The sequence below is a fragment of the Schistocerca gregaria genome, chromosome 2 (genome assembly GCF_023897955.1).
Source record: "Schistocerca gregaria isolate iqSchGreg1 chromosome 2, iqSchGreg1.2, whole genome shotgun sequence".
NCBI lineage: Eukaryota > Metazoa > Arthropoda > Insecta > Orthoptera > Acrididae > Schistocerca > Schistocerca gregaria.
The window spans coordinates 668,776,933-668,799,769 of record NC_064921.1 but is presented as its reverse complement, the minus strand read 5'-3'; the positions used below and the strand labels follow the sequence as shown (position 1 = coordinate 668,799,769).

General features: G+C 42.4%; 1 protein-coding gene across 1 annotated transcript in view; it reads left to right on the top strand.

The window, feature by feature from the left end:
• Nucleotides 1-22,837, top strand: part of LOC126335928 (uncharacterized) — a 129,444-nt gene that overhangs the window by 71,067 nt on the left and 35,540 nt on the right. The window contains exons 3-5 of the mRNA XM_049999403.1: nucleotides 6,457-6,743; nucleotides 14,330-14,645; nucleotides 21,941-22,153. Of these exons, the coding sequence (XP_049855360.1) occupies nucleotides 6,457-6,743; nucleotides 14,330-14,645; nucleotides 21,941-22,153 (816 nt within the window). The remainder of the gene's footprint in view (nucleotides 1-6,456; nucleotides 6,744-14,329; nucleotides 14,646-21,940; nucleotides 22,154-22,837) is intronic.

Here is a 22,837-nt window from a genome sequence, read left to right as displayed (position 1 = left end):
CGGAGATGTTTAGCAAACTCAAGTGGCAGACTCTGCAAGAGAGGCGCTCTGCATCGCGGTGTAGCTTGCTCGCCAGGTTTCGAGAGGGTGCGTTTCTCGATGAGGTATCGAATATATTGCTTCCCCGTACTTATACCTTCCGAGGAGATCACGAATGTAAAATTAGAGAGATTCGAGCGCTCACGGAGGCTTTCAGTCGTTCTACCCGCGAACCATACGCGACTGGAACAGAAAAGGGAGGTAATGACAGTGACACGTAAAGTGCCCTCCGCCACACACTGTAGGCTGGCTTGCGGAGTATAAATGTAGATGTAGATGTAGAAGAATGCTGAAGATTAAATGGGTCGACCGAATAGCTACTGATACGGTACATTGAAGTGGGGAAAAAATCTTGCCGCATCACGGAAGTTATTCTATCAAGGAAAGTGTAGGGATAAAAACTCTAGAGGGAGAGCCAAACATGAATTCAGCAAGCAGGTTCAGATGAATGTAGTTATTCAGAGATGAAGAGCTATACACAGAATAGATTAGCATGGAAATCTGCCTCAAACCGGTCTTTGGGCTCAAGAGTATAACGACGGTAAGTAAATGGGAGTCTAATCTTAAATTACCTATTTTCTTCTGTTGCTACTGTCTTAATTTTTCTACACATGCCACCAATAAGAGTGTAAGTTTCCTGAGCCAACAGTTCACAGTTCACTGTTGAATATCCTTCTCTCCTGCTGTAAACAGCCTGTAACTTCTACCTACGCTGTAGTGTCACTCTATTTCGACTTCTCATTTGATATTAACGGAGCTACAGTTATGATTAGTGTCACTAGAGAACTTTTAAGTTTTGATCGACCTTTTATTCTTTCCTCTGACCACTATTTATACTAATACCACTGCTATTACTACAACGAGTTGGTGGCAGTAGTAGTAGTAGTAGTCGTAGTGGTGGTAGTAATAGCAGTAGTTTTGTAGTAGTAGTGGAATTCTAATAATACTGTGGTCTGTAAACTGAAGATCGAACAGCAGAAGCGGTTTAGTGAGTGGCCTTTCCCTGAATAAACTACCATACAGCTGCACGAAGAATCAGTTTTCCATTAAGCAGTGCTATGCAGCATACGGAGATGAACAGAATATGTTAGTATGTGTTTCTTGAGTTACTTGTTTGTGTTACTAGCGGCAGTTGGTTCTGTTTCCTTAATTTTTTTAGGGCAAAGTGATCGATAATCTTATTAAAACTCTAGAGATTGTGCACAAGATAGCGAAACTGTGGTTAAACTCTGAGAGATAACTGCAAGCAAACGTGATCCGATGAACTTTTTATATACAGAAGAAAAGAAATACAACCAGCCACTCTTTTTAATTAATTATTTATTTCGCCGTCACCAGTTTTGGGGCTGAGCCAATCGTAAGGCGACAGCCAGGTCTTCTTGTACAAATATCAAACAGCTTACAAAACATCGGGCGTTGTTTCCAACTGCGAAAAGGAGCCTCAGCAGTGAGGAGAACTACTTTTGAACAGATTCTGTTACTGTTGCAATACATTCAGTTCTTAAAAATATACTTTAAAATGTTAACGGTATAGCTCTGTTATGTTGAAATACCAAACGAAATTCGTTTAATATTTCTTGGGTACTACATCAAGAAGCATAAGATGTAAAACCCTCATTTTTTATGTATTACATCAACTCAAATTTTTATCTCTCAATCATAAACTCATCAATTGCACTACGTTGTGTTCAAACTCCTGTCGAAATATATTTGTCCGTTTAGGAGGAGATAATGCGAGTACAAGCATTTTGGCCGGAAGGTATTACGTTCCACGTTTTTGGTGGATACATAAACCCTATCTAGTCTTATGACACTCATTCATACGGTAATATAATATACCCTACATTGCTGTGAAAGAGTGCAGTCTCATACTCTATTTCATACAGTGTTAATGCAGTAAGCGAAAAATAAACAGAGTCTCCCCTATTGTGTCGTCGCTGTCTTGATGACTGTAATAACTAAAAGAAACAGCGTGCAGGGGCACCTAGTGAACCAGTTAAAAAAGAACAAAGTCTCATCTGCTTGCCTTTCAGTCTAAATAAGAATTCACTACGCTCGTGGACATAAATAAGCGATAATACTTCTATCAATCTCACAAGAGTATAGTTTATTTTGTGGTTTATATTTTTTAACCCTAGCAACACGACAAAGAAAGAATTTGTTTTCTCTCACTAACGCCGTTATCTCGAGCTACCAAAACAAATCCTTATCTGGCACTGGACTGGGCAAGAGGCGCATGAGAAAGATAGGCCGCTGCACGTAGGTCACTAAGGTAGTCCTTAAGTCGCTCGCTCGCTCAGCTCTGCAGACAAAATGCGTTTCTAAACCTACTAACTCGCAGCTAGGCGTGTAAGTACTAACGAGAATTGTATCTTCCACTGGAATCTGCTATTATGAAGTCTTACGGATTAACAGTACTACAGCAAAATTTAATTTAAGATCAATACTCGATATAAATGCTATAACGGTTTGTTTATAGCATTTAGTCTCTTCTGCTTAACAGTATTCATTACATACTGGATGTGGTGCCTTACGGAACTGATAATCATTGGAGCATGATTTTATTATATTGTACGCCAGTACAGCCGTAACAAATTATAAGTAGGCCCGATGACTTTCCATCATTATAGGACCGATAACAGTAATATTCCATAATAGCGGATTCCAGAAGAAGATTCAGTTTTCGTTTGCACGGACACGCCTAGTTATGAGTTAGCAGGTGTAGAAACGTAGTTTGTCTGCTAATTTGAGCGAGCGAGCGCAGGACTACCTTCGTGACGTACGCACCGCGGCCTGTGTTTCTCGTAGGTCTCGATTGGGCACCCGTGACGTCATAGGCCACTGTGGAACGACGGCATCACAAACCACAGTTGGGTCACCATTTGACAGTGGCAGTGGAGTACTCGGTAGAAATCTCGTAGATTTTAAACTTCTTGACGTGGCTGAAAGCCAAAGAGAATTTAATAAATATATAACGCCACGAAACTATACGTTCGTATATTTCTCTTATCAGATTTGCAATAATCCACCACAATTTTAATCACGACAAGGTGTTATATTTCTCAATAATAGGCACTCCATTGTCCACTTGTAAATAATTTTAAGAGTAGCGTTGACAGACTCACTGATTTTAAGCCAAACGTTATCTGTGATGTATTTGACACACAATCAATAGTCCGCTCAGTGTGTGGTTTGTTCTAGAACGGCGCCGAGGCTGCTTACGCTAATAGTACAAGTGACCTCTGTTACTGCAGACAGCACAGGCATAAGCTGGTCCGACGGACATGCGATGTAAGTTTAGCTATTTGGAAATCAGAAAGAAGAGCACGGGAGATGAGAATTACCCAGTTACTCAGGTAAAGTGGCACGTTGTCCCAAATAGGTAATAAGAGTAATTTTAGAATAATATCAGGCTCGATTCCTTAGAGAAGAAATACCTCCCAGCAGCTGTATTTATTTCAAGAAGTAAAGGGTACAGCAGTCAGTCGCAACGATATGTATTGCAGATCTGGATTTCGGTCACTGTGTGGCCGTCTTGAGAGCAGTAAATGTAAGTTCAGACATTAACGACACTTGTGTATGCACATAATCCAATTTTGACTGTTCATTTCAGACGTTGACACAGTGTGAACTCAACATTTGACGTGAAAGGTCCAGTTGGGACTACGTGCCTACACAAGTGTGTTTAATGTCTTAACTTTCATTTACTGCACTAAAGATGGCCAAAAAGTCATTGAAATCTAGATACGCAATACACATAATTGCTACTAATTACTGCATCCTTTTCTACTTAAAAATAATTACTACTGCCGGGAGCATATAATGCTGTTGTTGTGGTCTTCAGTCCTGAGACTGATTTAATGCAGCTCTCCGTGCTACGCTATCCTGTGCAAGCTTCTTCATCTCCCAGAACCCTCTGCAACTCACATCCTTCTCAATCTGCTTAGTGTAGTCATCTCTTGTTCTCCCTCTACGATTTTTACCCTCCACGCTGCCCTCCAATGCTAAATTGGTTATCCCTTGACGCCTCAGAACATGTCCTACCAACCGGTCCCTTCTTTTCATCAAGTTGTGCCACAAACGTCTCTTCTCCCCAATCCTATTCAGTACTTCCTCATTAGTTATGTGATGTACCCAACTAATCTTCAGCATTCTTCTGTAGCACCACATTTCGAAAGCTTCTATTCTCTTCTTGTCGAAACTACACTCCTGGAAATTGAAATAAGAACACCGTGAATTCATTGTCCCAGGAAGGGGAAACTTTATTGACACATTCCTGGGGTCAGATACATTACATGATCACACTGACAGAACCACAGGCACATAGACACAGGCAACAGAGCATGCACAATGTCGGCACTAGTACAGTGTATATCCACCTTTCGCAGCAATGCAGGCTGCTATTCTCCCATGGAGACGATCGTAGAGATGCTGGATGTAGTCCTGTGGAACGGCTTGCCATGCCATTTCCACCTGGCGCCTCAGTTGGACCAGCGTTCGTGCTGGACGTGCAGACCGCGTGAGACGACGCTTCATCCAGTCCCAAACATGCTCAATGGGGGACAGATCCGGAGATCTTGCTGGCCAGGGTAGTTGACTTACACCTTCTACATTACGTTGGGTGGCACGGGATACATGCGGACGTGCATTGTCCTGTTGGAACAGCAAGTTCCCTTTCCGGTCTAGGAATGGTAGAACGATGGGTTCGATGACGGTTTGGATGTAGCGTGCACTATTCAGTGTCCCCTCGACGATCACCAGAGGTGTACGGCCAGTGTAGGAGATCGCTCCCCAGACCATGATGCCGGATGTTGGCCCTGTGTGCCTCGGTCGTATGCAGTCCTGATTGTGGCACTCACCTGCACGGCGCCAAATACGCATACGACCATCATTGGCACCAAGGCAGAAGCGAATCTCATCGCTGAAGACGACACGTCTCCATTCGTCCCTCCATTCACTCCTGTCGCGACACCACTGGAGGCGGGCTGCACGATGTTGGGGCGTGAGCGGAAGACGGCCTAACGGTGTGCGGGACCGTAGCCCAGCTTCATGGAGACGGTTGCGAATGGTCCTCGCCGATGCCCCAGGAGCAACAGTGTCCCTAATTTGCTGGGAAGTGGCGGTGCGGTCCCCTACGGCACTGCGTAGGATCTTACGGTCTTGGCGTGCATCCGTGCGTCGCTGCGGTCCGGTCCCAGGACGACGGGCACGTGCACCTTCCGCCGACCACTGGCGACAACATCGATGTACTGTGGAGACCTCACGCCCCACGTGTTGAGCTATTCGGTGGTACGTCCACCCGGCCTCCCGCATGCCCACTATACGCCATCGCTCAAAGTCCGTCAACTGCACATACAGTCCACGTCAACGCTGTCGCGGCATGCTACCAGTGTTAAAGACTGCGATGGAGCTCCGTATGCCACGGCAAACTGGCTGACACTGACGACGGCGGTGCACAAATGCTGCGCAGCTAGCGCCATTCGACGGCCAACACCGCGGTTCCTGGTGTGTCCGCTGTGCCGTGCGTGTGATCATTGCTTGTACAGTCTTTCGCAGTGTCCGGAGCAACTATGGTGGGTCTGACACACCGGTGTAAATGTGTTCTTTTTTCCATTTCCAGGAGTGTATTTACCGTCTACGTTTCACTTCCATACATGACTACACTCCCTACAAATACTTTGAGAAATGACTTCTTGACACTTAAATCTATACTAGATGTTAACAAATTTCTCTTCTTCAGAAACGTTTTCCTTGCCATTGCCAGTCTACATTTTATATCCTCTCTACTTCGACCATCATCAGCTATTTTGCTCCCAAAATAGCAAAACTCCTTTACTACTTTAAGTGTCTCATTTCCTAATCTAATTCCCTCAGCATCACCCGACTAATTAGTAGACTAAAATCGTAATTCTGGGGCTGTCCTCTAACTTTTGACCTCAAAGTAATTATGATTGTCCATGTGCGTTGATGTAACTGTAGTTTTCTCGTCTCAGCTCAGGCTTTCGCACTCAAAATGGATATATCAGTGGACATCTGGATCTGCGCCGGCTTCTGACTGTAGGGTTTCACGCTTGTTCTCTGACCACGTCTTCTGGAATTCGAACCCTTGCTGAATTGCTTAATTGCACCCCTATTCTTACCAGAACATTGTCGTTAGAATGTTAATTTATAACTTTTCACCACACTTCCGCAGCATGTATCGCATCGACACATATACGTACCGCGGTCGTCAGCGCCTCACAATGCTGTCAGCAGCAGGTACTGGGTGGAACTAGGTCACAGCAGTCTTACGCGCGGTGTATTCCCGTGTTTAGGGCGCTTGCTGTACAGTGGCGAGGAAACTGCCAGCGGCAGCAGTAAAAGCGGGCGGTAACACCTTCTGCCCAGGCATGAGCGGACGTCCTGTTGTGTTCGCAGATCCTACTGCGAGCGAGTGTTTCGCGACTGCCGCCTGCAGACGTGCTACGTGCAGTCGCCCGCCTATCCGGGCGTCTACCCCAGGGGGCTGCACTGCCGCTACCACCTCAACACCAGGCTGCCCTTCATCAAGCTCTACATCGAGAACGAGGTCTTCAACATCGACGGCCAGCGCTGCGAGAACATCATGACCTGTCCCATGAGGCCGATCTCGTCGGGCGCTGAGAACTGCCCGTACGACTACATTAAGGTGTACGACGGGAAGAACGAGAGCGCACCAGTCATCGGTGAGTGCCGCTGCACCTGCAGTCTGCACTGAATCTGCACTTGCACTACGGTATTATAAACAAAACAGTCATCATCGTTTCAGAAAAAGTAAAGCGAAACTTATTCTTTTAAGGTACGGTATCTTGCAAATAGTAGACGAAGATGAGCAATAAATTTCCATGTTTCTAGATTTCTGAAAGATGTTAGATATGGTGCCACAGTATTAACTTATAACGAAGACAGGAATTTGTTTTAACTCTTTGTTGTAAAGTCCAAATTGATCCGTGTGTTTGGCACCAATAGTTGAATATTGTTGATGTTGTCGTTGTTGTTGTCTGCTGTCTGAATGGCTCTGAGCACGATGGGACTTAACATCTGAGGTCATCAGTCCACTAGAACTTAGAACTACTTAAACCTAAGTAACCTAAGGACATCACACACATCATGCCCGAGGCAGGATTCGAACCTGCGACCGTAGCAGTCGCGCGGTTCAGGACCGAAGCGTCTAGTACCGCTCGGCCAACCTGGCTTGCTCTGCTGTCTGAAAACTGATTTGATAGTAACTCTTCACACTTGTCTATACTGTACAAGCCTCTTCTTCCCTGCACAAATACTTCATCCTACTTCCATTTGAATCTGCTTACGTTTTCGATGAATTCTATTCTTCTTGTTTTCGATTGATTACCTCTTCATTAGTTATTCGATCCACCATTCTAAACAGTTGCACCATGTGACAATTACTTCTTTTCTCATTTTGTCTGAGCTGGTTATCGCCCACATTTCACTTTCGCACATTCTATACAAATACTTTTAGAAAAGAGTACATTATTCGATGTTAATAAATAACTACTTTTAACAAATCCTTTTCTTTCTATTACCACTCAGCATTTTTATCCCATCTACTTTGGAATCGTTAGTTATTTTGCTGCACAAATAGCAGAACTCGTGTACTAGATTAAGGGACTCATTTCCCAGTCTAATTCAGTTAGCGTCCCCTGGTTTAGTTGAAGTACATTCCACTACCGATTTCGATGCTCAACTAAGAGCCTCATATCAAAACACTATTTATGCAGATCAAATGCTCTTTCCAGTCCTTTGTCGTCTTTCACAGAGTTAGTATGTCGTCTGTAGATGTTGAAGTTTTTATTTCCTTTTCCTAAACTTGAACGATCTTTCCAAATTCCTCCTTCGATTCCCTTACTACTCGCTCAGTGCACAGATTAGATAAAATGGGGGGGGGGGGATGTTAAAGTCCTGTCTCATCCTCTCAACAACTGTCACATTTTTGAATAGTTTGTTAGAATCAGCTTCATAAAAATCTTCCTCTAAATCAACAAATGTAAATTTAGCGCATTACTGTCTATTTATTCTCACCCGTATGTTTCGCACATTGTCGACTTGCACATAAGAGACATAAAGCAGTGCATGTGCACAGTTGTTTTAACACACGACATTCATCCTAACAGTTATCTTTGCAAAATATCAAGTCATAGTTTGAAGATATGAGGTTAGTCCATAATTACCTACGTCTGAAGCGTTGACAATAATGTAAAAGTGCGATTTTGAAATTTAGATGAATAAAACAAAGGCCATAGCTGATGAAATTTCTTGAGTTGTAGCCGAATACCAGCGTCTTCTTGGAACAACTTTTTAACAGGTTTCATCCTCGTAGTTTTTATGTGGCTTCGTTTGAAATTTGAAGAATGCCAAAGTTTTTATCGCATCCTTTCCATCATCAAGCGCGCTACGTATTCTAACGCAGTAACAAACGCGTTAAACACATCATGGTGGTACTGGTAGGCACAGGTACCAAAATATCATTTCCTGCTACAGTAAAAGAAGTCGTTCCAAGATACGTTAAAAGCCGGCTGCCCACTCATTTTCCTTGTGTAAAAAATTCGACAGTTAGTTCACTGGTGGATCAAACTTTCGCTCTGTAACAGAGACGTCTTGTAGTCGCGAGCTTACTATTGAAGAAATATTATGTCAGGCTGTCTGAACTTCCATAAATATTGAGTTCTGGTCTTAATTTCTATCGCAAGGGGAAAAAGAAAAAAGCGAAACAGAAATGTGTTGAACTTCGGATCGATCAATCAGGCTTTAGACTTCATTACATACTTCGTAGTAGCTTTCTCTTACAGAGTATGTGAAGGGAATGGAAGGCGTGTTTGCTATGCACACTGTAGTGAAATTTAGCTCCCTAGCAGCATGAAGGACATTTATTCACAAAGGTGGAGCGCACTCCTGAGCTATATTTAACATGGAATACATACAAAATTCCTTACAAGCAAACTGTAATTGCGTCAAGAACTGGGTGGACGAAGTACAGCAACATGGAGGCGCGTCCAATAGTTTCAAACTCACAGAACAACTGAAAGCAAAATACACCGTTTTCCAATAAAGACTGAACCGTCAAAGCCGACTTGTAACGTGCAGGGAAAAGCATCATGAAAGTTAACTGGGTAGTCGATGTATAAAATGAATCGTTACCGATTAAGGATCAAATTCCAGATGAATCTGCCCAAAACGCCAGCAAAGTTAACCCCCACTTCTCGTAACAAAATAATTCAGTTGTTAAAGCAGTATCCTAACTCTAAACTGAAGTAACGCCCATTCAAAATCACCGTCAAGTATGCACAGAAGTAGCACTTCTTAATTTCTTGATCGTGGAACAGTCTAATTCTGGATAAAATCCAACCCGCCTTCCTCCGTGCAGAAAAAATGAACAAACTTGGGGGGAACTAACTGATCATCACCAAGACCAAATTTCCAGTGGAGCAGACGTCTCCTCCAGTCAGAACACAGGAAAGTCGATGTCCGGTTCCCTCGACTCAGAATTTTCCATTCATTGAACATCCCAGTTTCGAATGTAGCTTCACTTATTCGTGAGTCCTGAGCAATTAATCACGTCAAGGCACGTGTGAAGCGTTTGGGCGGACTAGTGTCCCAACTGACTGGAGCCACGGGCCAGATTCGAAGATTTCATTCAAACGCCTTTCTCAGGCTTCATCTGCAAAGTTACACCAAGAACTTCCATCTGAATTCACCCAGTCGCATGCGTTGTAATTACACCCACAGTCACGCAATGCAGCGATTATCTATTTTTACGACACGTAGTTACAGCGACATTGTTTGCTGAATATCTAACGTCGTGAAAATGAGAATAAAACAGTCTCAATGTTGGATCCGTGCGTGGTTTTCCTTCCGGGCATTTAAAATATAGGAAACCACAGGCAGAGCGAAGTGTTCAACCGATTTTATCATATCATGAAATTATAAAACTACAAAATTATATGAAATGTGTGTATATTTCCGCATTTCAAGATGATTTCTTCGATGAAATATCCGTGTAACGAGGAGAGGTAGAAGACGACAAGAAGCTATGCCTAAATTGTTAATAGTCTACAGGATAAGTAGTAAAATCATAGTGACGGAAAAATGTGGAGATCTTATGTACAAGGCGGGCGTAAGGTATGTTTAACATGATGGAGGTATTAGCATGAGCTTACAGGGCTCAGCTGATGTATCAAGCCTAATAGCAAGTGGAAACAAAACAGAAATTCACAAAGGTCAATAAACGCAATGTTTGCAGAAGTGAACGATTTAGATGAGCAGAAGAGGTTTGTTTTTTTTTTTACTAGAAAACTGACATTTAGAGATTGTAAAATAAGAAGCGCATGTTAAGAACTATTTCTCGAGTTTGCAATATTTAAACTGAATTATTACCGTAGTCACATGGAAAAAGGAACAAACAGAATTTTGTGAGAATACATAATGCGGGTTACGTCACGAAAACGGTGGTCGTCTCTTTCTAAGAGCCGCTACGTAGGACGAACTCCCATCCCTTTATAGTGAGGCTTTCAGTCGATAGAAAGCTCTGACTTTGCCTTACTGCTTGGTGGAGCGTAATGTATCAGTGACAGGGCGATGGGGTGGAAACCTCCACGGCTTCCTCTAAAAGTGCCATATTTCTGACGTCGACGGCAAGAAGCTGCTCTAAGGCGACGAATTTTCCGCGGCATTACCAATATAGCACGCCGCTTATGTCGACTATCGCTGAAGAAGCTTCATATAAATTACTGCTTATGCTGCAGATGTTCAATTTGAAATAGAGAGTCACGAGGTCATAATTCGTTAAGACTAACATGTCTTTGACTGTTCACGGCATAATCATTTCCTAACGGCACTATTACTTAATCACATGAAAAAATGTGCAATTTCTTAACAAGTCTATGTTAGGCTGTTTCGACTTACTGTCATATGATCACTATAGACAATTACAGTAGATATTGTTCAATAAAATAAGAAACGTGAAAATAAATCCTAGTAGAGGGAAACAAACAATTAGTATCTGTTAAGACGTCACAGAGCTCCCATATCTGCATGCCGACACGGAGTCGGCAAACACAGTGGACGTGCCTGATCGGCGACATTAATTACATTTCATTTATCTAAATTCTACGAAGCTGTATTTGTAGTGTGTGGTCGTTGAATTGTTCTTCCAAATGACTTACCAACTCTATAGAATTTACTATGTGATCAAAGGAAGATTTTAAGGCTACATCCAGATGGCAGGAGCTCACTAATTTACACCTGGACTCTTGTGTTCGTGGATTAGACATTCCGAACACACAACATAAATTAGAACCAACGACGCTCTGACCATCAAGAAATTTCATTACAAGCTTGACAACTACAAAGGCTCTCCTCCATTGTTTTAGAGGATCATAGAACCTGCAGAATGAATGGAGAAATTTAATGGTTAGCGATAGGAAGTGACTGGTCTGTAGTATTAGTGGGATTTAAGCGAGTTGGCGCGTCAGATAATAGAGCGCAATTTGTATGGTGTCTACGAATAATTGAAAATGGATGTCAAACTTTCACTTTATATTGCCCTGGTTAAAGACGCTCATTTCATTAGGATAATGGAGCCCCAAAGAAAATAATTTTATTTTTGATCTGACTGCTCTCAGCTATAATTCACCACAGACATCGCTCAACGGTTATTATGTGGCATCTGAAATGATTTGCTGTTGATCAGTTAACTTTCTCATTACTGAACCTAACCTTAGATGTCACAAATAACCTCTAGATTTAACCTAATCAGCGGGATACAAATATCAAATCATGTATTCAGTTATAAATTTATAACATTTGGGTGTTGTGAGGTGGTAACGTAAGGTTACCGTAAGACAATGTAGAACAGCGAAGTAACAGCTGCTCTGATATTGCCAGCCGAAGTGGCCGAGCGGTTCTAGGCGCTACCGTCTGGAATCGCGAGACTGTTACGGTCGCAGGTTCGAATCCTGCCTCGGGCATGAATGTGTGTGATGTCCTTATGTTAGTTAGGTTTAAGTAGTTCTAAGTTCTAGGGGACTGATGACCGCAGAAGTTAAGTCCTTTTAGTGCTCAGAGCCATCTGAACCATTTTTTTTTTTTTTTTTTTTTTTTTGCTCTGAAATTCTCAAGGCAGTTTTACCTTGCGGGATATGAACGTAACTGACTAAAGTGGCAGAAAGCCTTGCTGGACCGCACAATGCATACGACATGAAAAATTGTTATCTTAGACCTAATGAATGAAGTGAATGCATAAAACTGCATCTCTTGTTATTAATATACAAGGCAGCAGTGAAAAGCTTCATGGTTACTCCATACAGCGTATCCATAAATTATCTTTCCAACTTAAGATTTTATTAACTTTAAAACTGTACTAGATGTTTAAATTGGTTTTCGAAATCTGATAAGATATTATAAGCCTTTTTACCTTCGAGATGACGCAGCTTTGACCCAAAATTGAACTTGAAAACCCTCAGAAATGTTTCCGGATAATTGACTTGGACGAGATGGTCCAATTCCCCTCACCCCTCTTCTCCATCTCGTCATCTCACCGCGATAGAATTATTCTTGTAAGGGATCTAGTGTGCTGAACCCAGGTTAGAGATGTGCGCAGAATTTGTAAGCACGTATTCACAACTCTTTTCAACATGTAGTCGTGCAGATCTTGAATTGCGCGTGGAGGCGGAATTCCAACTACGTATTATCCGTGCCACTTAATGTGCGAACACTGATTTGTATGATTGAGGAAACAAAACTTCGTGAGTTATCACATATCTATAACCATAAGTTAATATCTCGTACAGTTTTAAAGATATAAAAAACTTAAATTATAAAGACAATTTATGGATAGCCTGTAGTATCATGTCGAAAAGTAATAATTCATTTAAAGAAATTGGTGAAAGGAACGAAACAGAAATAAAAATACGTGATTTTCTTTAACATTATTATTATTATTATTAGATCTCGAGAATACAATTTTACCCAGAGAAATAAGATTAATATTACATGAGCCATGTGGCATAGTCATACAATCACCAGCTACATAATGTAGATTTGGAAACCCATAACGTACAAAAATATTTCGGTGTATGAAATACCAGCATCTTAACCCGATCACAAATAAGTATCTATAAGTAAAGACAAGCGAATCTCCCCGCATTTAGCATAGCTGCAAACACCACTCCACTGTACATCCGACCTCAGTGCTTACAAAATCTGTGTTCCAAGATGGCTTGGCAAGAATATAGTTGCAGAAAAACATTACTTTGTGTTTCAGAGTAGACACATGAAAAGAGATGTATGTAAATTATGACTGTAGCTTCAAAAATAGATACCCATTTCTGCTTTCATACATAGTTCTATGTCTTCCTCAGAACAATGAAATTTAATCACGTTGATTATCGCACCACATCACACATAGACAAAGAAACATATTCACTCAAGAACAGTGTCGAACAAAGTAGACCTAAAGAAGAACGTTTCGTTCCCGTTAAAAACTTGCCAGCTATGAAGAGCGTCTCGTCCCCCTCGCTTCTCATAGGCCAAGACCGTACTAGCCCCAACCTCGAGTTCGTCCGAGGCTTCTAGTAAAATATCTATAAGTGTAAGATGGAAGTTATTTGCTTAGAACTTGACTTAAATCCTTTTATGTCATATACATTTTTATTTATTCGTGTTTCTCAAGTTTTCTGTTTTATTTTTATATTAGTATTATCAGTGGTTGCTGTTAACATGATTTACTATTGTATTTCTAATAGAAAACGTTGTTCGTCGCCATCATTATTGAGTTCCTAAAACCTGTTTATAGCTTCCAGATAAAGGGTCTAAAATTCATAGCAATATGTTGAACTGAACTGACTCCCTACCGAAACTGAAGTCACACACGCCGCTTAACGCCTACTCCTTCGGCAACCCCTCTGACTTCTTGTACCGCGTGGAGCCTATAAGGTCCTTGGATCAGAAGAAACCAACACTCAAAAGCGTTATCAGAACACCAATACGCAATCCTTCCTTATATGCAGAATGAAGATGGCGTTACTGCTGCTTAAATTGTGAGACTGCGTCGAAATGCTAATCAGTTGCATACCCGCATCGGTAATTAACTTCATGCTAGTTTGAGTCTGTTGCTAGCTTCCTTCATTGCGTTGGAATTTTAATGACCGGTATTGCAGATAAAACGAAAATAAAATAAATGCTCACGAATTAAGATGTTACTGGCCGGCTTATGCTGTTTCAGTCCACTGTGGTAACTTTGCTTTTTACACTGCAGGCGTCTTCTGCGGGATGGGACACTTCCCGTACTCGATCATCGGCACATCGGAAGACCTGCTGGTGGAGTTCTCGAGCTCTCCGGCGGGCCCGCTGCTCAATACTGGCTTCCACTTCAACGTGGGCAGCTGGCCGGGCCACGGGAAGCTGGCGGGCGTGCGCAACGGCACGTGCGACTGGCTGCTGACCGGCGACGACCTGGGGTCCGAACAGGAGGGCATCTTCCAGAGCGTCGCGCACTGGTACCCGCCCCACTCCTCCTGCACCTACCTGCTGCAGGGCCGGCCCGGACAGGTCGTTCGCCTCTACTTCCCCAGGTACCGAGCTGCCACACTCCAACACAACAGCGTAAGCGGTGAATGTGTGGGAAGGAAGAGGGAATGCATTTTCACTAACACACCCCTGAGCCACGAACAATTGCATGTATCTCAAATAATATCTTGTGCAATTTTACACTGAATTTGATCATCACCGAAGGTGTTGGTAAAAAGAAATGGCCATGTTTTTGCTTACGGGTGGTTTTGACAGTCATGTGATAGTGACTGAGGTTGGAGTGATGTAAAAGCGGATATCTATATAGTCGTAGAACAGTCATCTACATCCACATCTACATACATACTCCGCAATCCACCATACGGTGCGTGGTGGAGGGTACCTCGTACCACAACTAGCATCATCTCTCCCTGTTCCACTCCCAAACAGAACGAGGGAAAAATGACTGCCTATATGCCTCTGTACTAGCCCTAATCTTATCTTTGTGGTCCTTCCGCGAAATATAAGTTGGAGGCAGTAAAACTGTACTGCAGTCAGCCTCAAATGCTGGTTCTCTAAATTTCCTCAGTAGCGATTCACGAAAAGAACGCCTCCTCTCCTCCAGAGACTCACACCCATTTCCGCGTGATGATGAAACCTACCAGTAACAAATCTAGCAGCCCGCCACTGAATTGCTTCTATGTCCTCCCTCAATCCGACCTGATAGGGATCCCAAACGCTCGAGCAGTACTCAAGAATAGGTCGTATTAAAGTTTTATAAGCGGTTTCATTTGCAGATGAACCACATCTTCCCAAAATTCTACCAATGAACCGAAGACGACTATCCGCCTTCCCCACAACTGCCATTACATGCTTGTCCCACTTCATATCGCTCTTCAATGTTACGCCCAAAAGCGACGTGACTGTGTCAAGCGCTACACTACTAATGGAGTATTCAAACATTACGAGGTTCTTTTTCCTATTCATCTGCATTAATTTACATTTATCTATATTTAGAGTTAGCTGCCATTCTTTACACGAGTCACAAATCCTGTCCAAGTCATCTTGTATCCTCCTACAGCCACTCAACGACGACACCTTCCCGTACACCACAGCATCATCAGCAAACAGCCGCACATTGCTACCCACCCAATCCAAAACATCATTTATGTAGACAGAAAACAACAGCGGACCTACCACACTTCCCTGGGGCACGCCAGATGATACCCTCACCTCCGATGAACACTCACCATCGAGGACAACGTACTTGGTTCTATTACTTAAGAAGTCTTCGAGCCACTCACATACTTGGGAACCAATCCCACATGCTCGTACCTTAGTTAGGAGTCTGCAGTGGGGCACCGAGTCAAATGCTTTCCGGAAGTTAAGGAATATGGCATCCGTCTGATACCCTTCATCCATGGTTCGCAAGATATCACGTGAAAAGAGGGCGAGTTGCGTTTCGCAGGAGCGATGCTTTCTAAAGCCGTGCTGATGCGTGGAAGACAACTTCTTTGTCTCAAGGAAATTCATTACATTCGAACTGAGAATATGTTCTAGAATCCTGCCACAAACCGATGTTAAGGATATTGGTATGTAATTTTGAGGATCCGTCCTTCTACCCTTCTTATATACAGGCCTCACCTGCGCTTTTTTCCAGTCGCTCGGGACTTTACGTTGGGCAAGAGATTCGCGATAAATGCAAGCTAAGTAAGGAGCCAATGCAGTAGAGTACTCTCTGTAAAACCGAATTGGAATACCATCAGGACCTGGCGATTTATTTATTTTCAATCCATTCAGCTGCTTCATAACCCTAGGGATGTCTATCACTATGTCCTCCGTACGAGGCTGAAACGACGGTATGTTTGCACGCTCCTCCTGCGTGAAAGATTTCTCAAATGCTAAATTTAAAATTTCAGCTTTCGTTTTGCTGTCTTCGGTTGCCAGGCCAGACTGATCAGTGAGTGACTGGATGGAAGCCAGTCCCAACAAAAGTCACAACAATAGCTACAGTAGTAGTAGGAGTAGTAGTAGTAATAGTGGTGGTGATGGTGGTATTTGCAGTGCAGTGAGCAGTGTTGTTGATATCGAGAGGACAGCCCAGACGTCCTAAGTAGGTTCTAGGACCATTACTTGTAGTCATCCGATGCCTGCGTGTCGCTTCCTATACAGGAGTTTCAGTTTTCGCATCATACGTCTAGGAGTTTTAATGACGCCATATGGAACAACTGTTTTTAGAGACGACATATTTGCCGACGCTTCCCTAAGACGCTAGACATCTTTCTGTTGAATTCACTCTGGGACGACGAGATTTCACCGAATAAGCATCGTCTGCTAACCAGGTGTTCTGCATTTCTGCATCTGCACACTACCTACCCCAGTAAATTGATGGAGTGATTTCCAACAAGAAAACCTTAAGAATTATATTTTAGAAACGGATGAGGAACTTTGATTTAGCCTTTTCACATTGAGCTAATGGCTGTATTAAAGGCAACACACATGGAGTAGGCACACCGAAGAGTGCCTATCCCCTGCCGCCTCATAACCAATGGTAAAAGTCGCCTAGTGTGGCCGGGAAGCGTTAGAAAACATTTTATCTCTACCTACAGTTGTTCTCCATGACGTGATCTGTCATCATTAGGCATTTGATACAAAGATTTTGAAACATCCTATAGATATAGTCTCTGAACCTTGAAGGGTTTATATTTTTAACTTTGTTGAACTGAGTATATTTGTAAATGGCGATTCACGAATAGATAGAAAGCATTGTTTATTTGTTCCACATATAATCAGGGTATACAGAAAGGTGCTTCCAAACCACTTTGGGGTAGAACATTTTCCCATATAAAAAATACTGAGTGACTCATACTCTCCCATGCATTATACAGCCCTCAACACAATTACATTCTAAAATCATCGACATATGCTCATCAAGCCCTTGAATAGCCAGTATTTTTTGAAGACAAAAGAAGTACTATTTTGTAGCTATGTGGCAACTTTAAGTTGATCAAAGGGTGTTTTTTTGGAGGGGGCATACGGTGTGCTGACCACATGCCCCTCCATACCACATCCACATGACGACACAGGGCAGAGGACGTTACTATGGCCAGTAGACAGTTCTTGGGTTTTCATGATCTGGTGAGGAGCACGTTGTAACGGGTGTTTTTAGGTAGGAACACAGAATCTGAGTTGGCGATAGTATTAAGTTGTCTCGAATCGTAAAAGTGCTTCCATTACTTCCTCTAATCACCTTTTCTGAACGTGGCGCAGAGGATAAAATTTTTCACATAATATTATCTACCAAATAAGCAGTCTTTTGTGAATCTAGCAGTGAATTACCATTACTGATAATCCAGGAAACTGTCAAAATACATGTCCGGACGGCACTCCAATAAGTGACACTGAAGTATACTAACTAATGTTCATGAAGTATTAGAAATGTACTGGTCTCATGCCTTATTTTGTCTAAATATTTATTTTTGAAGTCATGTTGCCAGTTTATGGCAATTAGTTACGAAGACTATTGGTGAATGTTCGGTGTCACCTGAAGATGTTCATTCACAACAAAACCGGTTGTTTTTATTAACATTTACAATGTTCGGTTTTGGAGCATGTCCGATGCAGAATATTATTCACTTAATACAATCGCAGTGGTTTTCTCTCATTGATTTTACTCACAAAATAAAGAAAGCATATTTTTTCTTTTTCTTTTCCTTTGAAATCAGTGTAGTGCTGTCGAATCTATAATAAGTGGTGAAGTGCTCAAGGCTGGTTCACAGAGAAGACACTGGGTATCTTCTAGACATGGAGTTACTGGTAAAGTAAGTTGGACGCTGGAAATGAGCAATCAGCATATAAGGGTACAAAGAGGAAAATCATTACTTTTTAACAAATATTCTTACAGAAATCCTGGATTTAAGGATTTGCGCAGATTCAGTATGAACTATATTTCTATAAAATATCGACCTATCTTTACCTGGTCTGTGTACCCATCTCTTCTTCTAGCCGGTGCGAGTAAATTTTAACATTACGCATGAGTGAAGTACATGTAAATTGTACCAGATTACATACGAATAAATTTTTTTAACATTTCTTTCAGCTTTTTTGGATAGCCAAAGTTTGATGCTATTTAACACTTACTGCTCTTAACCAATCTGTCTACCAGGTCGTCTTCAGTCGTACTCCAGTCAATGAAAGAAAATTAGGGAATCATATAGTAGTAAATTTTTGTATAGTGGTTGGAGGGATTATCATGAACAACAAATTAAGAGCCCCACAGGGGGTTTGTGTACGGAGGAAAGGAGGGGGGGGGGGGCGGGGGCGAGGGTTTAACGATTTTATTTATGTTTTTCTTGCATAACACTTGCATAGTGGCTTCTAGCGAACATGTTTTTCAGTATAAAATTAAGCTATGTTAAATATCCAACGAAAAGGTTCTATTCATTTTCTTTCTAGGATTAACAGTTTCTACGTCGTCAGAGATGAAAAAATCGCTGATTATTAAAAGTAGTGTTTTAGTGGCATAAAATTATTACTTACTATTGAGTGATGTGGGTTAAGAATGCGTATTAAATGTGTGTATTTCATCTAAATGCAACAGAGCCGCATTAAGAGATGTATTGTGTTCTGGGAGAGTAACACGGCGAAGGGTGAGGGGACTCATGGATAGAAATGTGAGGGAAAGTATTTCTCTGGCTTGAGGTCATGCCATTCCTTCCTCATACGTTTTCAAAACTGAAGTGCGACCATTTGAGTCCCCATTACATCTTCCCTACGTCACATGAAGCAACTGCAGGGTATTTCATCAAGTTACATCAACTTTCTCCACAGCTCGCCTTATGAATAACTGACAACATCCGCGCAGACATACCGAAGTGGGAGGGAGTGTTTATTTCACACAAAATGCATTAACACTACATAAAATACAGATACGAGATACTAATACTACTAACGCAAGAAAGGCATATGCATAAAATCTACGTTAGTCTCTATTCACTGTTGAGCCTCGGGCATCCTGTACTGTAGCTGAGGCGTTGCTGCGAGGAAAGCAACATCCCCCACGACGAGCGCTGCTAGCTTTGTGTTTTGCACACAGGTCACACCTCTCCAGTATATCCTGTCCAGTTCTCTCGTGTGAGTGGACAAAGTAACTTCACTGAGTTCCTGTTTGTAATACGGAGGTACCTTCAGTTTATTAAATTAGTACGTTCCCATGAACAATGGCAGAGAAGTTTAGTGTAAAGTTGTCATTGACGGTTGGTGGGAAAATAATTGAATTGGTAAATGTACCACTTTGCTACTGTCTGCCGTTAACTGCATATTGTAAAGTCGAGTAACTGGAGTCATTAGATGGTGAATTAATGAATGACTTGAAAGTTACTGCACTTCATTAAAAGTTAATTGTGTTACTGGTAGACTGCATAAATCTCTTCCTTCAGTATTTGCTTGCGCTTGTAGAGTTGACTGCTGTAATGCCTTGCTCGACTTATGTTGAGGTATCTGAAGTTCCATAATAGGTGCGTGATCTACTTATGATGCAGACGGAGCAAATTTAAGCTTCTGGACCTCTTCAGATATTGGCAAAACTGAAACTTGATACGCCTAATGCTGTGAAAAGTATCCTAGCCAGTGATAGTGGAGACAATGAAATGCAAACACTCACTTACCCTTGGGACAGGCTCTTCAGTGTTGTAGACATTTGGCTGCTCCAGCTGTTGAACTTTTAGTACATAATACACTGAAGTGTCAAAGAAAATGGTACGCCAGCCTAATATCGTGTAGCGACACCACGAGCACGTAGAAGTGCTGCAGCATGACGTGGCCTGGACTCGACTACTGTCTGACGTAGTGCTCGAGGGAACTGAAACCATAAATTTTGTAGGGCTGTCCGTAAATCCGTAAGAGTACGAGTGGGTGCAAATTTCTTTTGAACCTTGCAAAGATCCCAGACATGTTCTATAATGTTCATTTCTGGGCGTTTGGTGGCCAGTGGAAGTGTTCAAACCCAGAAGAGACACACTGTAACAATTCTGAACGTGTGGGGTATCGCATTGTCCTGCTGGAATTGCCCAAGTCGGTCGGAATGCACAATGGACTTGAATGAAAGCAGGCGATCAGAGAGGGTGCTTAGTACGTGTCACCTGTCAGAGTCGCTTCTAGACGCATCAGTTGTCCCGTATCACTTCAACTGCACACGCCCTACACCATTGCGGAGCCTCCACCAGCTTGAACGATCCGCTGCTGATATGCAGGATCCATGGATTCATGAGGCTGTTTCCATACCCGTACGTGTTCATCCGCTCTATACAATTTGAAACTACACTCGTCGGACTAGGCAGTATGTTTCCAGTCATCAATAATCCAATGTCGGTGTTGACGGACTCAGGCGAGGCATAAAACGTTGTGCTACTGCAACTACTACTACTTCTCTTACTACTACTGCTTCTAAAGCAATACAGTTCCCCCAAGAACGTTTTATTACTCCTCATATATGTCACTAACGTCTCAATTTCTTTTATGGACGACAAGGAACCACCAAAAGTTGCGAAACATGTATTTGGAACAGAAAACCAGCTTAGTCCAAATGAAGATCACCTACATATACATAAAAATATATGAATACAGTACATGGCTAAAATAGATACGGTGAACCACTATGTGTAACAGCTCTAACGAATTAACGTTATACCAGGTAAGAAGAACGTTCTACCGTGTGTCATCAACTTCTCCCAGAACATGCGGATTATTCGTGTAAACCTTAACATGAAAAGCACAACAGGTAGGGCTAGGCGATCATTGCTGCCAGGAGACCTTATGTACTTTGCTAACTATCCTCTCCTCATCAGTTTAACTCGCGCCGAGACTGCATTTGCGAAGTGTGCTGCTGCACTACCCTATTCCCCACTGTTTTAGATTACGTTGTCACCAAATGTCTGTAGACACTTATTGGATCAATTTTATTTTCGCTACCCTTTATAAAATTCTAATGTGACTTTGGAGCGTTGAGCACAATAATTAGGTCAATGTGCTGCTCGCAGTTATTTTTTATGTAGCCCACTTTCCTACTCATAGTGGTACGTTGTATCTTTCTCGGATGCTGTTATAACTTTCATACAGCCGCGTATCCTCTTTTAATCGCACTTCCTTGATCCCTAAAAATTTAGCCATATCTTCCGACATTTGGGCCTCAATGCAACCGTCAAATTCCATCGTAAGGTCGGAGTCTGAGACATTAGCCTTATTCGTTACCTCTATGATGGATCCAAACCTGCTTATTAGTTTGTGTAGTACACTGTCCATGTTTTTATGTCGTATGTGAGTCCGTCACGACTGTGGTAAGAAGGCAGTGTGTTGTCCGCAGCTTCCGTATCAACACGATAGAGGCGCCCATCCAGCCCTATGACGGGGACTGCGGCGAGTCCCTGACGCTGTACGACGCGTCGTGGGCGGACGATGCGCGCATCATCAAGACCTTCTGCGACACCTTCTCCAGGGCCATGGAGAAGCACGACTTCGTCTCCAGCGGCAGCTCCATGTTCGTCCGCTTTGAAAGCAAGACTGGCAGCTACTCAGGGTGAGTTCATTGCTACTCCTGTGCTCTTCTGCCAGTGATTTGTTTGAATACTCCACTTGGTTTACTGACGAAGAGACAATATAAGACCATTCACCTACTTCTTATTGGATACCTGATAAACCTTACTAATGGCAGAATTATATTCAGGGCACAAACGAAGACGTTGGCAATCTTCCATAAACCATTAAACGTAGCCTATTAACGTTTGCAACTAAGGTATTACGCAAGGCGACCATTATTTTAGGGCATAATTAGCAATTGTAACATTTTTACTTGCCATTCACTCTTTGTTGCACTGCAACGTATATTTCTTTTAACGATCTTAGGCTTTCGCTGGAATAAATGGTACAAAACGTATCCGGGAAATAATAGAAATGTAATTTCTGAGTCAGTCATGAGGAGAATTTACAAATTTGTTCGGACTTAAGCAGATTCAAACTGACACGAGAAACAGTAAGCGGTTAGGAGAAATTATTGTAACAAAAATATTTTTTATGCGTTTCGTCTCAGTTCTTTAGGACTCGGATTTAGCGATTTACGAGAGCAGTAGCCTTAACCGCTTTGGCTCTCCAAGCACGCTTCACGTCACACGCTAATTCCTAACTTGTCGCTCACTATAGTGGTACCGTTCTCAGGCCATTGTCCTTATTGATTTCTGCAAGAACTGGAAGACTGCATCTATAC